The 16,743-nt window shown below is 53.8% G+C and overlaps 1 protein-coding gene across 4 annotated transcripts in view; it reads right to left on the bottom strand.

Moving 5' to 3' along the window:
* Positions 1-2,032: 2,032 nt before the first annotated feature.
* The window catches only part of PLPP7 (phospholipid phosphatase 7 (inactive)), a 23,033-nt gene continuing 8,322 nt past the window's right edge, over positions 2,033-16,743 (bottom strand). For 2 of the 4 annotated variants that reach the window (XM_077189087.1, XM_054646536.2), the window contains 2 exons: positions 14,931-15,403; positions 2,033-2,882 (listed from right to left, as the gene is read on the bottom strand). In XM_077189087.1, the coding sequence (XP_077045202.1) occupies positions 2,518-2,882; positions 14,931-15,381 (816 nt within the window). In that variant the 5' untranslated portion in view covers positions 15,382-15,403 and the 3' untranslated portion in view covers positions 2,033-2,517. Of the gene's footprint in view, positions 2,883-14,930; positions 15,926-16,074; positions 16,407-16,743 lie in introns of those variants that run through there. The other 2 variants (XM_077189088.1, XM_077189086.1) reach the window with 2 other exon arrangements.

Here is a 16,743-nt window from a genome sequence, read left to right as displayed (position 1 = left end):
CACATTCCTGGACAATCCTGAAGGAGCTCAAACCATTTGGCTTTTTGTCTCCCCACATTGCCATGTGCACAGAGCAGCCCCAGTGTCCTGCTCCAGCTCACAGGGACAGGGGACAGGCACCCACCATCCCTTGCTGTTGCTATAGAGACAGAAGCTGCTTTTCTCCACAGCAATGCTGGTTGTTTCTGAGCAGTACCTTCAGTGTGGCTGGCAGGGAGAGAGGGATCAGGAATGTCCTGGCTTGCTGGAAGGGCAGCCATGGCTAAGGCAAGGCTCTGCCAGGCCTCTCCTGGTGCCTCTGTGCCCAAATCCACACTCATCTTGTGCAAGGTCTCCCAAAATCTTCCCTTCAGTTGCTGAGGGTATTGAAGTACTCTGAGGGATAAAGGGCACAGGCTGCAGGTGGGCTAAGGAGGAAGATTCCCTGGAGAAACTCTCTGTGGGAGAAAGCCCTAGCCTGTGAATCCCAGCTACCCCTGGGAATTGCCCCAGCTCACCTCCCCCTGCTCTCCTGCCTTGCTTTGCTGGGATGAGACCAGCTCAGCTGATCTAACCCACAGTGGCAGCTTCTCCAGGCCATGCTCTCCTGATTACACCAGCAAAGATCAGGAGCAACTCCTACAAAGCCATTCTGCCACCCTGGATATTCCAAGAGAAGACAACACAAGTGCAAGGAAACCTGGACCTGCTGACATGGCTGAAGAATCATCCAATCTATTTGCAAAGGTTCAGTAAATTCTGGAGCTACAAAGTGAGAGTTTCCCACAAAGCCATGGGAGAAAAGGCAACCCCTGCTCCCTGCCCCTTCAGGAACCTGTCACCTCCAGCCACACATTGGTGCATCCCCCACAGTCGGAGCTCAGAACGTGCTGCCATCCTTGCTAGGGATGAGGATAAACTCTGCCACGTGTAATAATGCCTGGAAGGAAGAAAAAGCACCACAGCTCACTTCTTCACAGGAATCTTCGCAGGAGAAGGAGGCTGGCAAAGGAAAACCCTGACGGGAGGGTAGCACATCCCTGCTCCCACACGCAGCAGCAGGAGGGAAGCAGGACAGCACCTGCCGCCCCCGCTGCTCTGCCTGCTGCTGCTCCAGCCTCCAGGGACAACCCTGAGCTCTCCCCCTTCCCAACACGCTCGGTGACAGCCCTTCCCAGGGGACAGCTCATCTGTGAGCTCCGTGGGAGGCTCGTGTTGGAAGGACATGGATGCCCCCCTCACTACGCTCCTGCTCGCGCCTCGGAGCCGGCAGCGCGGGAAGCCAGCAGCTCCCAGGGCTCTGTGCTGACATCCCAGCTGGAGACGCATGCCAGCGATGGATTTTCTGTTTAGCTTCTTTTCATATTAATCATCAAAGAGCAACAAATGTCAGCAGCTTGCAACAGTCATTAGCTGAATGTCTTCTTCTCACCAGCCCCTGGAGGAAGAGGCCTCCCAGCGTGCAGGGCGAGGTGACAGCACAGGACCCAGCTGACTCCTCCCTGGCCTTGCAAGCCTGGTGAATTTTTCTTGGGATCCACAGGAGGACAGGGATGACAGGACCCCTCCATTCTGCAGGATTCTTCCAGTTAGGAAAGATGTCTGATAGTATCCATCACCTGCCAAGCATCAAACTGTCTTCTGGAGACAGCTAGACCACAGAGAACAGGAACATTCTGTTCAAAATAATGGGATTTTTCTTATGGCAGTTCTGAGGGGGGGATCCATTTAGGAGACAGCACATTGAGCATGGCCATCACCTGGATAAGGATCCACCAGGCTTCAAGGAGGCCACTTGTCAATAATGGGAAGAAACAGCACCACATCAGGGCATTATGTGTCCCTTACCAGACCAAAAACTCCTCATGCACCCTGACAGAAGAGGTTTTCCTTCAGTGTTCTGAGCACCCACCTAGGCCCATCCCACCCAAAGCAAAAGTTTGCATCCCCTTGGGCAGCAAGACTGCAGGACCTGCTCCATGCTGAATGTATATCTCAAAGCCACACTGGACTCGTATTCTCCCTTCCCTCATGATAAGAACCAAACAGGGCAGGATTTTTATGATTATTTATTATCTGTAAAGCACCAGCAGTGTCCTGACTCCGTACAAGACACAACTGCTGGGCTTACAAAAAGAAAAAAAGCACTGTGGCCAAAATAATTTATCCTCTAAAAAGTTCACAAATGTGTTCTCAGGAAGCTCTCAGGCACTGCCCATCCTGAGGACATACCAAGGTGCCAATGTGAACTACCTAAAGAAGGCAGACATGGAGCTCATTTCTCTCACCTGTAAAGCTTAATTAGGCTGCTGTCCAAACACAGCTTGAGAATATGGCCAAAACACAGGTATGGCCCTTGATTTCTAAAACCCAATCCATTACAAGAAAATTTTTTTTTTTTAAAAGGTGGGGAAGCGACATTAGAAAACACCACTACTCATGGAAGTTACAACTGCTTCCAACAAACAACACGTAGAAAATACTGGGAGCGGGGGGGACGACTCTCAAAGTATCTTCCAGCTTCCAAGTCCTCCGTGTTCACCAGATGGATATCAACATCTGACACGTGTTGGAAGACATCCATATCAACTCCACCAGCCTGAACTGCAAGTAGCCGAACACAAAGCCGGAGAGGACGTCGGTGATGTGGTGCCGCCCGATCATCACGCGGGACAGGCCCACACAGAGGGCCCAGAGCACCAGCAGGATGCGGAGAGGGATGGCCAGGACCAGGTGGTTGAGGAAGAACTTGGAGAGCATGGCCACCCTGCTGGCATGCCCGGCGGGAAAGGCGTAGGTGTCCATGGTCAGGTAGTCCAACAGGCCAGGGTTGATGTCGTAGGGGCCTTTCCTCTTGGCCAGCTTCTGCAGACCTGCCACAATCATGATGTCCAGGAGCAGGGCTACAAAACAGGGGACACAGAGGGAACAGTGAGAGGCAGAAGAGTTGAGGGCAATTTTCGAGGCATAACATTAAAGGGTTGTCGTGGCCTTTAAATAAAAATTTGTGTTTGGTTCTGGTCAGATGTCCATGGTGCAGCTGTACACAGCTTCCCCATCTTCAGGTCACCACCCAAATGTTGATCAACCCTTCCAGTTTGCCCACAGAGGAGGCAAATACCACTGTCACCATCTGACAGAGGAGACAAATATCACTGTCACCATCTGACAGAAGACAGCCCCAAACCACAGAGGCGAGCGACCCACCTGGGCAGGAAGAGAGCAACTGGCACAGCTAAAATTGAAACTGTTTTGGCCCTCAAACCACCACCCTGGCTGTTCCTGTTGCTGCCTCCATCTCGTGCTTTAGAAACCTCGTGCAGCAAGGTCCCTGCCAGGCTGACCAGGCTGCAGTGAGCAGTCTGCTGGAGGAGAGGTGCCCCACAGCACTTTCTAGGGTTATCCCTTGTCCTCTCTCAAGCCCACCACCTCCTCCTGGCCAGAGCAGCCAGGGGATCACACCATGCTGACGGATTTCTCATCACGCTGACAGATTTCACTAAGAAAAGAGCATTAGGAGCCAGTGAGCCAAGGGGAACGATAAAGAAAAATGGGCTCCTGTGTTAGAAACAGCACCATGGTGTGTTGGAGGGTGGGTGACATCCTCCTAGACATCCCCCACCCATCCTTCTTCTTGTTTCTGCTCACCTCTTCCTCCCTGTGACTTTCTGCCTGGAATTCACCCCACACAGCCCCTTCCCTGTGCAAATGCACTGGGGGTACCACACCTCCCACCCCAGCAAACCCAGGCTGGTGATGGCACAGGCACCTGCAGCTGCAGCTCTCTATACCAAACCAACATTCTTCCTTAACAGCTTCAGGAGTGAAACCCATCAGCACTTGTCTACATCCCCCTCCTCCTCAGCCCACCCGCTTCGTCCCAGCCGACAGGTACTGTCATTTCTATTTCCTAGCATCAATTTTATTTCTCTTTAATCCCCTCATCTGCTTTTCCCCAACCCTCCTAATTAGTCAGAGAGCTGATCTCAGCTCCCTGCAGCAATGACAAGGACGTATCTGCCATCACCAGCACAGCCTGCTCCCTCAGCAGGAATGCCAGGGGCACTTGTTTGATTCCCAGGCCCTGGTAAAGACCATTTCTTGAGAGCTGACAAGGACTCAGGAGCATGGATGGGAGTGTGGTGGTGGTGGGGATGGGAAATGAGATGGCACATGGGAGGCAGCTCCACCTGCCTGCTCAGCACCTGGCAGGAGCTGGAAGTGAGGAGCTGTCACAGCAGCTCTGCTCACCCACCTTCCCTGTGTGCCACCCCCAGCTACAGCACTGCTTTGGCAAGGGGCTGGTATTTATCCTGGCAGAACCCTCTCCTTATGGCAGACTGCTTTTCTCCCTCATCTGCAGGGATCTTGCATGGGACAGCAGGTGGGTCATGCATGCCCTGGGGTGGAGGGCAGATAGAGCAGAGGAAAAGGTCTGGGCACCAGCTCCTCCCTGGCATGGACAGCAGCAGGAATCCAGGACAGACACAAAAAGCAGGAGATTGACACAGAGCAAAGATTCATGGGTGGCACCTGAACAAAGGTGTTGAGGCTGCAGCTGGCAAGGGGCTGCAAGGAGACCAGTCACACCAGAGGGTTTAGTAGCACAAGGACAAGCAGGGACTGCCCAGCTCCTGCTGGATGTGACCAGCAGGCAGGGAGAGAGCAGGGGGAGCTCTGCAGCCCACCAGGACCCCCACATTCAGCAGAGTGGTTGTCTGCAATTTGCTGATTTTTTTTTTTTTTTTTTTTTTGACAGGCTGGCTGTGGGGAGGAAGGGAGGGAGGGATTTCAGACAGGCTGTGGAGCCCTGGAGCAGCCACTCACCCTGGCTCCCTGTTAAAGGTCAAATGCTGTGAGCCCAGGCCTGGCTGACCATTGCAGGGCTGCCCTGCTGCACAGGGCTCTGCTCATGCTGGGCTTCCTAAATCACCCCAGCCCAACTCCTCACCTCATTAAGTGACCCCAGACAGCCCTGATCCAGCAAAGTGCTTCAGGAGAGGATTTTCAGAGCTCATCAGCTGCATTTCCCACCAGCCCCATCTCACCCTGGATGAGAACTGTGTGAAACTGAAGCTCCACGATGTTCCCTCGGGAACCCAGACTCATCAAATTCTTGGGAACCCAGAAGCATCAGAGAGATGATGCACCAGTGCTGCCAAGATAAGGCTCTGGCCCAAGCTGCTCTGCTGAAGTCAGCACCAATTGCATTGCTGAGAAGCCAAGCCAGGGCTCCAGAATGAGTCTGGGCACCCCAAGAGATCCCAGTGTCTCCTCCACAGTGTTCAATAAATTCCCTAGAGACCATTCCCCACCAAACCTGCCCGTGGATCAGCAGCACAAGTGCCATGTGCTTTAGCAATGTGTGGTGTTCACCATTGCCTGTCAGTGTTTTGCACTGGCAATATTTTTTTACGGTCAAAGGTGATGTCAGGGCAACTCAAGGGATGCAGGCATGTGTGCATGGAGGTGTTCAGGGCATGGAGAACAAGCCAAAGAGCAGCTCTAATAATCCTTTCATTCAGAAGATGAATAAAATGGGCCTTCAGTACTGCTAGCTTTGATTTTCGTCAAATGATGCACAGAAAGCAAAAAGCCTCGTTTGCCCACATTTCAGGATGGGAAGGCATGACAGCATTAAAACCAGGGGTTAATTTGCCGTTAAAAGAAAAAAAAAACCCACAGAAAATCCCTCGTCTGGTGCTTTTTCTGTCACTTCCCCTTGCACTTTCCATTCCTTTCATGGAGATTTCTTTATGAAACAGCCCCAGCAGCCAGCCCTGGCCCCTGAGGCATGGGGGGTCCCACTGTCCTGGGGTCTCTGCTGTTCCCCTTCCCAGTGCTGGGTCTCTGCTGTTCGCCTTCCCAGTGTCTGCTGTTCCCCTTCCCAGTGCTGGGTCTCTGCTGTTCCCCTTCCCAGTGTCTCCTGTTCCCCTTCCCAGTGCTGGGTCTCTGCTGTTCCCCTTCCCAGTGCTGGGTCTCTGCTGTTCCCCTTCCCAGTGCTGGGTCTCTGCTGTTCCCCTTCCCTCTCCTGCTGCTGCCAGCACTGGCAGGGTGAATCAGCAGGCAGTGCTGCTGCCAAGGGCCCATCCTTCAGGAGCAGCCACAGACAGTGCCATTGCCCAGCAGCCCCATCCTTCAGGAACAGCCACAGGCAGTGCCATTGCCCAGCAGCCCCATCCTTCAGGAGCAGCCACAGACAGTGCCATTGCCCAGCAGCCCCCTCCTTCAGGAACAGCCACAGACAAGGCTGTTGCCCAGGAGCCCCATGCCCAGCCCTATTCCCTCCCCATCCCATGACCTACATTCCCACTCAGACCTTGGCTCACTTCCTTCCTCCCCTCAATGCACATCAAATCCTCCCTCCTCAGGCAGGCACTAAGGGGTTAACTCTATCGGGTGCTCCAGTGCAGGTGGGTGTCTCTGCACTGGGGACTGCTCCTGCTGTTGGACCCCAAGCCCCTGAGCCTTGCACCTGCCACCTGCGAATCAGCAACGCCACCTTCGCTCTGTCCTTGCCTGGTGCCTCACAGAGCCCTGCAAATCCTCCAGGCTGCCCTGGCTGGAGCAAGCACAGCCCCAGGAGAGCCTGTGGAAAGGAGCCTACAGCCTGCACTGGCTGCTCTCTGGGGACCCTGGGGCTGTCAAAAGCACAGCAGGGATGGCAGAGTGCCACCTGACTGAGGCTGAGATGAGAGGAGCAAGAAATTTTAATGTGAAGCATTTTTTTCATCATGCCTTTTACCCCAGAGCCAGGTAGCACTGGACTTAAACCAGAGGCATCACTGGATGTAAAATCCAGGTAGTGCTGTATTTGTGACTAAAGGAAGGATTAGCTCTCGCCCATTCTTGCTCCTTTCACATTTTTCTGAAAAAAATCAGGAATTTCCCTGTTGACCTGGTGTTAAGGGAAACAATCCTTCAGATTTCCAACCCAAAACCACCATGTCCCCAAATCCTACATTAACATCTACAATTTCCTTAAAGCACAAAACCAAAGAGCAAGTCTTGTCCTGCCTGTGACAATTTTAGCATCAGAGATCACCTTGGTATTGTAAAAAGCCAACATCTGGCATCAGATGCACAGTAAATGAGCTGAAAGTGAGCCCCCTGGGCAGGCATTTTATATCTATTAATAAGGAAAGGAAAACAATTATCTGCCTTGCTCCTACCACCAAATGTTAGGAGCCCATTAGGAGCAGAGAGGTGAGCAGAGAGGAGCCCTGTGCAGGCTGGGCACAAGGACAAACCTGAACCATCAGCAGCACAACCAAAGCAAACCCCAAAGCTTGTATTTAAAAGGAATTGAAGCAGTTGGGTGTCCCCTGTCACCATAAGGTCCTTTCTGTCCCCGGGGTGGCATCTCTGCTGCTGTCCCTTAAGGCTGGAAGAGGCTGAGGATGGTGTGAGCACCCTTGGGGACATGGTCTGCTCCAGGTTGGAGCCAGGCAGTGTCTCCAGGGAGGGAGGCAGATTCCAGCTGGGGTGTTTATATAAACATGTTATCAAAACCACGGCTGAAAAACAACCTGGGTGCAGTTCTAGGGGCAGGGGGGGAGGAAAAGAGGAGAAAGCCAAAAAAGCCCTTGGCCTCATCTGCTCCTGCAGCCCAGATCCACGTGACTCCACACACATGGGGCTGCCTGCATGAGACAGGGCTGCTCTCCAGAGCCCAGCCTGTGAGCTCGGGATCAGAAACACTCACAAGCTGGACTCAGCCTCCCAGAGCCACGGCTGAGCACATGGGGAGGGGAAAACAGGGAGGTAAATGCTCAGGAATGAAGAGTGAGCTCAGGAGGCTCCCAGTGTGGGAGCAGATGTGCCTCAGACAAGATGTGCACAGAGCAGAGCCAAGCTGGGGACAGCTCATTGCCTGGGCTTCAAAGCCAGCGTGCTGGAGGTGGCCTGTGCTCCCCATGCAGCTGCTGGGGCCAGGTGCAGGGCCAAGCCTGGCTTGGAAGGTGCTGTATTGCCCAGATTACCCACCCTCACTCAGTGCTGAGCTCTGCACAAATGCCACCAGTCCCAGCAAACAGTTTCTTTAGCTCCATAATTAGAATTCATAATTTTTTTCCTCCCCATTTTTCTTTTTACTTACGTGCCCCCTCCTACTCCTTCTGAACTTCCCAAATCTCCTGCAGGCATTAGGCTCCCTGACCTGGAAAATGAGCTGTTTGCAGCCTTATCTCGTTGACATTAATGAAAGATGCAGGTTTCAAAAGAGTCTTCACCCTCCCTCCAGTGGAGTCAGCAGCACCTGGAAGAGGTGCACTCTGGAAATGAACCCCTCCATTCCATTTTGTTCCCCAAATGTGGCACTATTGGGTGTAAGAGCTGACAAAAGCCACAGATGGCATGACACACTGAAGAGCCAATGAATCAATGAATCAGGCATTTTGCTGTTTGGGGAGGGGGTTATTTTTTGGCTGAAGAAGCATCAGTGTGGGGTAAGTGGTCATGGGGAGGTGATAAAATGGTGGAGAGCAGAATTGTGCAATTAATTAAAATTAAAACCCACGACAACTAAAAATAGATTTGCTATATTCTGGATGATTAGAAGCAGCCCTGAGTGCAAACACAGGCTGCCTGGAGTTCTCCCCTTGGAAGCATTGTGCCCTGGGAGCTGGGAAATTTGTACTCAGCATCAAATACTGAGTGAGGGCTTCACTGGGGGGCTGCACAGGCTGGGGAGGGATGCAGGCAAGAGGGGGAGCACAGTGAAAAGGGCTTGTGCTGTTGGGGAAGAGGAGCTGAGCAGCCCTGAGGATGGCTCATCTCCCTCCAGAAGGGCTCTGACAGCTTGAAATGCTCCTGTACCCCATGGCAGCAGCACAGGAGCCATCAGCACACCCCAGAGCCACACCTACAGCACTGCACGGGATGAGCTGGAGGAAGAAAAGTGCCTTGGGCTGAGCCCACAAAGGCAGGCTGGGATCCTTGCTCAGCCTCGGTGCTGTTTGGGCCTGGAATTCCACCCCATTGCTTTCAAAGAAGCACATTGGCAAAAAAAAAAGAAAAAAAAAGAAAAAAGAAAAAAGAAAAAATTATAAAAAGGGTCTGATGCTGTGATGCTCAGAGGGTCTCCAACCATCAGACCTCCCACTGTGGACCCAGATCAGGTACCTCTGCCAGCATCCCTGTCCAGATGGAAATAAATGGTTCTCTGTTCCAGGTTAAAGCACGGAGGTTTCCTCAAAGTGGAGGAAAAAAGGAGAGTCCATCTGATTCCTCTCTTTCCCACCCCATCCTGCACCAACCCTGACCCCGAGCAGGATTTCCTGCGGGCTCTCCCTGCCTGCTGCTCCTCCCAGCTCACCTCGCTCCCCCACCTCGCTCTCCCCAGCCACTGCTCCTGTCAAGGCCTGTTAGAGGCAAACACTCTCACCCATTCCTGGCAGCTCCCCTGGCTCTGCTCCTGCAGCTCTGCCCGAGTGGAACAGCCCCTGTCCCCTCCGAGCTGCAGGCAGGGGCAATGGGAAGTTGTTCCCGGAGTGACAGACAGAAGGATGACTCATTTCCCATGTTTATTCCCCCTCTTCCCATTCAACAACCCTCGCACTTCTTTTCTCTTTTGCTCTGCATTCAGGCTCGGTTTTGCTGCCGGCTCTGCTGGGTTGGACTCCAGCTCCAGGGTTGGATTCCAGCTCTCTGCACATTCCCCAAGGGCTGCACTCTGCTGCCTGCAGGGCTCTCAGCATCCCCAGCAGCCAGCCAGGACCTGAGCAAATCGGTCCCGAGGGGCTGATCCGAGCACGGCTCTGATGGAGGCCCTGGAAACACCCCCGTGCCTGCTCCAGCCACAGTCAGATGAGTCCCAGGCTGTCCCTGCCTGTCCTTTATCCAAGGGGACACTGCAGGCAGCAAGGGGGGCAGGGGAGCCGGGAGAGCTGGGCATTGCTGGCTGCTCAGAGATGCCTGAGCTCATCAGCTGTGAAGGGATGAAGGCTGAGCACAGAACCCACCAAAGACCACGGACTTCAGCTGCTGTATCTGGGCAGAACAGAGGCAGATTAGCAGCCTGGAGTGATGAAGAGGAATGTTTAATGCCAGGCTGGACCCGTGTCGAAATGCTGGATGCAGGGGCATCTGTGCTGTTCCCTCTGCCTGGCACCTTCCATGGGTCACTCATGGTGGGTTATTTGGCATTGAAATGTTTCCACCTCACTGGGCAGACGTGCTGCTGGCTCAGTGGGACCTTGGTGGGCACTGGCAGGGCTGGGAGGGGAGTGGGACAGCAGCTGAGCCCCCTCGCTGTGCCAGGCTGCCCAAGGAGGGATGGTTCTGCAGGGCACCAGCTCCTGAGCTGCTCTACCCATCCCTGATGGAATGAGCTCTGCCCTGCCTGGCTCAGGAAATCCCTCCTCTCACAGTGCAAGAACGAAAGGGGAAAAAATAGACACATCTGGCCCCAAACCATCCCTGGGGCTCTGGGCTGAGCAAGCTCTGCTGGATTCTGACTGATCCATCAGCTGTGCAGCTCCCCAGCCTCTCTGCTGGGTCTGGGCTGCCCTGAGGCTCAGCTGACAGGATCAGCTCCTCTGCACTGCCTGGGCATCTCATCTACCCCGTGACCTTTACCAGCACCAGGCTGCACTGTCTGGATTTTTCATCCTCCAAAGAGAAGCACGACAATACCTAAAGCACATCTGTGTTGTTAGAACAGGATCACTGGGGTCTCCAGGGGCTTGGGGAAGGCATTTTTCTCACTCTCTCTTTCCTAATCCACCAATTTCTTGCAAATCTGGTCTTGCTTTGAAGCTGCCAGGATGGGACCACAGAGTTCTGACCATATATATGGATTTATAATTTTCTTTCTTAGAGGGTCTGTAGGGAATGCTTCAGAATATCATGGCCTGGCTCCTGTCAGAGTAAAGCTATGCCAGTATTCAGGAAGAAGGCTGGACAGAGCAAGAACTTCCTCCCTGCCGACCTCCAGGAATGGAGAAGCTGCCCTGGGCTCCCTCCTTTCCTCCTCCTGTGGCATTCACCCATGCCCAGCCTGACACTGCTCGATGATACATCCATGGCCTCAGGCAGTGCTGTACTTAATGGGATAAATGCTTAGTGACAGCTCCAAAGAGCCATCCTGCCCTCCAAGGGGATGCAGAGCCAGCTGGAGATGGCTGAGCACTGGGACCAGGGTCACTGAGACAGCAAGCAAAGAGAAGATTCTGTTCTCCTAGTCTGGATGCCTGTTCCAGAGAGCAGAACCAGTTCCTGGTACTTCAAACCAAGCACAAACACAATTTTATGAGCAAGGATGACCCAAGCAGGTACCTCTCAACAGCAAAGGCACCCAGCTGGATGGCAAATAACTAAACAGCAGGGGTTTGGCTGTAAACACAAAAGTGGGGCCTTGCTGGAGTGACCACCTTGGGGAGGCAACCATAGTCCATCCCCAGTGACCACATTCCATCCCCTCTGCAGTGGGAAGGTGCCTGGAGCTGCAATGACCATCAGTTTAACGAGATCAGTCTGTTTAGTTTAATAAATAGGAGGTGAAGAAATTACTTGAGCACCATCCAAAATACTGAAAGGCAGAAGAGATGCTGGCTGGGAGAGCTGCTCAGCTGGGGAGAGAAGGGTATGGAGACGCAATGAAGGGAAGAGTCCAACTAAAAGCACTTGTGAGAATCCCAACCACTGCAGTAATACAGAAATGGCTCTGACAAGTTCACCCTCACTTGTAACTGCACATCAGATTGAGTGTTTGGGTTTTTTCCCTTAACAAATTGAACAGGAATAAATTAAGGGATGTGCTACAGCCTGTATTTTGCCGTGGGTTAGATCGATGATCCAAATGTTCTTTGCTGGCTTTGCAGTCAATGAATCACTAAATTTGGATCCACATCCTCACCAGATGGATCAGAACCAGAAACTGAGGCACTGCTGCCCCCAGGGTTTAATAGAATTTCTGTCTGGTTCTGAAGCAGATCTGGGCATTTTACTGAAAGTTTTATAACTACTTTCCCCCTGCAAGCCCAACTGCAAAGTTCAAATTACTTTCTAAGCACCTTTGTTTTCAGGAAACCTTTGTGATTGCAGAGAAAAGCTTGAATAGTCCTAAAAGTTCCAACACTGGCAGACAAATAAAATGAACTTTATAACTGGGGGATTTCCTGGGTTATGATTTTATCAATTTAGCCAAGGGGTTGTGGAGCTTCTCCCTGACTTTTGCTCAGCCAGGGCTGGTGATGCTGAGACAATCTTCCTGAAATCATGTCCTGGCAGAGGGATTTTTGCAGTGGGCACAGATATCTGCTTTCTTCCATCTTTTCAGTAACAGGCTGTGTGTGCTTCTCTGGCTGTTTGGCATTTGCTGGAAAGGATCACTGCGAGAAGGGGAATCAATAAATTCCATCACAGATGACAAACATGGAGGGAAAACACTGCTTGGGGTTGTTAACCAGCATCTGCAGAGGGGATGGATGGGGCATCCCAGGGTCAGACCCCCTCACCTGAAATGCCCCCACAAGTGTTGGCAAAGCCCCAGGTGGGAACTCCTCCTCCATCTGCAGTGGTGCTCCTGCCAGGCTCCCAGTCCCCTCTCAGCAGTCTCCTGTCTCCTTGCCTTGGAAGCCTGATTGCAAATCCTAAACAAGTGCTCTATGATGGGCTGGCTGCCTGCCCAGAGACTGCATCAGAAATTCTGCTTGATGTATCAAACCCTCAGCCAGCCGGGGGAAGGGAGGAGAGCCCGGGGAGGCACGGAAGGGGTGCCACAGACAGCCCCAGCTTCCCTCTTCCAGCAGGGAAACACCAGGAGGTTCCCTTTCCTTTGACCTGTGCCTGAACAGGAGGGCTTTTCACCACATCCTGGTGGATTTGAACCATAGGAAAGCAGCAGCAAGAGAGACCAAGGATGCCAGATGCAGCAGAGGTGCCATGACCTTCCTGTCTACACAAGACCCCGCTTTTCCTGGGACCTGTCGAGGTCCAGCAGCCCCAGGCTCCTTCTCCACCAGCAGTGCAGATTTCATGGCAGCAGCCACTCAGATACTCAGAGTTTCTGACTGCAATCTTAAATATGAGCCCAAGGCCGCTCTCACAGCAGAGACCTGCTCTGTGGGGTGACACAAGTCCTCCTGCAGAAGCTCTGACAAGAGAGGCTGAGGGCACCTTGGCCAGTCCCACCAGGCAGCGCTGTCTTTTCAGAGGGAGCAGTGGAGCTCTTTGGGAATTGCCAGACCTATGGAACTGGTCCTTCACACCATTTAACTATTTCCTGTCTTGGCAGTGGGAGGAGTGTGTCTAGGCAAGGATGCAACACTTCAGAACCCCCAGCTGGTCCCTGGGCACCACGTTGGAGCTCAGGAGACCTGGAGGTGTGGGTAGTGATGCAGAGCTCTCCCAGCCACCACTCCACAAAGTTAGAACATGATCCTGAAGTGGCTTTGCATTTGTCCTCCTCCTATAGCAACAGAAGGGTGAGAAAGCCTTCCTTTTTTTTAAGCCAAAAGGGGCACTAGCTCTTTGTAAGGATCTCAAATATTTTGGAGTCAAAGCAGTCAGAGTTTTCAGGCCCCAACCCCGTCAGAGGCTCTTGGGTCAAGAGACATCTGGAAGCTGTGCTGGTTGCTGTTAGTCACCTGCTATTTCATCCTCGTGCCCTTTAGGATGGAGCCTCTGTTCCCAGGAGGGGCTGACCCCAGCCCTGAGGAGCCCCTGCAGGAGCTGTGATGTCAGTGGGCTTTGCATCACGCTGGAGCTATTCTGGCCTCTTCCCACCACAGCCTCCCCCCAGGAGATGTCCCAGCACCAGGACAGTCTCCTCCAAAGGCACAGGGGAGAAGAGGCAGGTACCACTGTGCTTTTCAAGCCAGTCCAGGTCAGTCTCCACCCTCTCTGAAGGATGAACTTGTGAAAAAAACCCCAAAACCTGGGGTTGCTGAGCTGTGTCACGTCACAGTCAGCCCCTGCAGACAGGACGTCCCTTTCCTGTGGTGCCTGTGAAATAAAGTGTCCCTACAGCCTCTCAAAATGCTCCCTGAGAAGACAGGGTCTAAATCCAGTGTTTTCAATTTCTTCTACCAACCAAAAGTGGGATTGCTGAGTTTTTAGGGAGGGTGAAACACAGAGTGTGGGTCACAGCCAGAGGAGAGGGTACTTAGTCACAAGGAAAAATGGGATAACTGGACCCTGTGCCAAAGGCAGAAGAGCAAGAAGAGCAAGGTCCTCGGGTATACATGGCCTGGGCAGGCTGGGGCCAGGATCTAAGGCAAGTCACAGCTAGAGCTCATCCTGGTCACTGGTGGGACATCAGGGTGGGATGGGCCTGCACAAACCCTTCAACACATCCAGAAACAGGGACACTGACCACCACCATGCAAGGAAGGACTAGCAGGAGAGCCAGAGGCATCCCAGCCTGCCTACACAGCCTCTGGGTCAAATTAGCACATGGAAACGGGGACAGCAGCAAGAAAGGTACCCAAGGGAAGGAGGATGTGAGAGCAAACTGCAGCAGGGAGGGTGACAGGACTCCATCACGTGGAGTCTGGTCAAGAAGGTGGCAAGGGGATGGAAATAACATCCTCAGGAATCAATCCAGATATTAGAGACTAATATCTTTATGATATCCTATCAAACACCAGGGCAGATGACCACAGATTAAATAAAAGACACCACTGCTGGTATCCACCCTCCCACCACGGACACTCCCTCAATCTGACAGGACAGCCCTGCCCCATGCAGGACCAGGGGCCTGTCCCTGCTCCATGGCTGTTCCCAGCTTCCATGGCTACTCCACCCCTCTCAGACCCCCTCTTGTGCCATCCATCTCCCCCAGCACCTGGGACCAGGAGGGCCAACAAGTGCAGCATTTACCCTAAAGGTCACTCCCTGCTTCCCGGCCACTTCTGATGCTGGGAGCAGCCAGAGGAGGAGTCCCAGTGCTGCTGTCCCTTGTGAGGAGGGCTGGGCTTCCCCAGCAGGGAGGGAGGTTGGCCACTCACCTAGCAGCAGGTTCATGAGGACCTCCTGGCCTGCCAGCGTGCTGCTCTTCACCAGGCAGATGAGCGTGCCCGCGATCCAGGGGATGCCGTGCCCCGTTATCCCCAGCAGGTTGATCATGGAGCGGGCGCCTCCCCAGGAGGAGGCTCTGTTGGCACACACCCCCAGCCTCTTGGACATGCAGATGTCGATGGCCAGCAGCGAGTTGAAGGCGATTCCCTTGAAGGAGGGGTTGAGCTGCATGCAATCCTCCTCGGGCAGCTGCTGCGACTGCCGCCGCTCCTTGGGGCCGCTGCTCTGGGCACCGGCTGCCCCGGCCTGGCCGCTCTGCTTCCTGCTGGAGCTCCTGCCCTCCTGGTTCCCCTTCAAGGGCTGGTTCAGGGAGAGGAACTCAGCCCTGTTGAGGACATTGTTCCTGTCTCTGGCCCTGGACCGTGGCTGGGATGCTGGCATTGCAGTCTCTCTTTAACGCAACCTGCTTTGCAAATACCGGCAAGGAGAGAAATCCCTCTTCTCCCTGCAGAAAGCTTCCCCCACTCCCACCCTCACAAGCTGTGAATTTGGGAAGCTACAAACGTTCCCCTCTGTTGCAGTTGCCCCCAGCACAGACTGCAGCTGTTAAATATAGAGTAAGGAATGCACATGGCTGTTTACTTCATGGGCCTAGCAAGCTTGGAAGGAAAATTAATGCCAGGCTTGGCAGCCACTCCAGTGCCAGGGAAAAAGGTTGGACAGCCAATAGATATGAAGAAGAGGAGGGAAAAACATTGTGCCAAAGGTTGGTTGCTTCTGGCCTGGTCTATTTAAATCTTCCAATTGCTTATTCCCCTGGGCTGCAAGGGAAACTGGGAAACGTAGTTCTTTTTGTGCTGCAATTCACATTTCGGTGCCAGAGGCAGAGCTGGAGATGATGGCATCCCCCTCCCTCCTCAGGGCACCCGTGGGCGGCTGTGCTGCCTGGCTCTGCAGCACCACGACCAGGTGTCACCCAGGCACTTCCCCTCAAGGGGCTCTCCCCCAAATCTTCCTGATTCATCTGTTCTTCAACTCCTCCCCCCCATAGCTGGGCACCCGGAGTACCCCCCTGGCACAGATAGCTGTCAAAGCACCCCCAAGCCCACCCTCCCTGCATTTTCCATCACTCACCCCAGAGAAGCATCACCTGCCTCCTGATCACCCGGGCAGGAGCTGCTGATGAATTCCCATCCTCCTTCAATTCCCATCCTCCTTGAATCCCCACCCTCCTGCCCCGGCGCTGCGTGGCCTCGATAGCGCACGTGTCCCCGCCGTGTCCCCAGCGCGGCACAGCCCGAGCTGACAGCAGGTGACAGCCACTGCTCTGTCCCCCGACAGCAGCACAGCCCCTGGCCCCAGCAGCACGGAGGGGAGGGAGGCTCTGCCAGGCCCCAGGGAGGACAGGGAACACCTGCTGTCCCTCCTGTCCCTCCTGCCACACACGCTGTGCTCCATCACTGTCACCTGCCACCTCCCCGCCGACCCCTCTGAGACATCCATGGCCCTGGGAGCATCCCTGCAACTCCAGCTCATGGGCTGAGGATCATCCTGCATCCCTGGGAGCATCCCTGCAGCTCCAGTTCATGGGCTGAAGGATCATCCTGCATCCCTGGGAGCATCCCTGCAGCTCCAGTTCATGGGCTGAGGATCATCCTGCATCCCTGGGAGCATCCCTGCAGCTCCAGTTCATGGGCTGAAGGATCATCCTGCATCCCTGGGAGAATCCCTGCAGCTCCAGTTCATGGGCTGAAGGATCATCCTGCATCCCTGGGAGCATCCCTGCAGCTCCAGTTCATGGGC

This window comes from Agelaius phoeniceus, chromosome 21 (genome assembly GCF_051311805.1).
Source record: "Agelaius phoeniceus isolate bAgePho1 chromosome 21, bAgePho1.hap1, whole genome shotgun sequence".
Classification (NCBI taxonomy): domain Eukaryota; kingdom Metazoa; phylum Chordata; class Aves; order Passeriformes; family Icteridae; genus Agelaius; species Agelaius phoeniceus.
The sequence above is the reverse complement of the archived record's forward strand: the minus strand, read 5'-3'. Positions and strand labels throughout refer to the sequence as shown.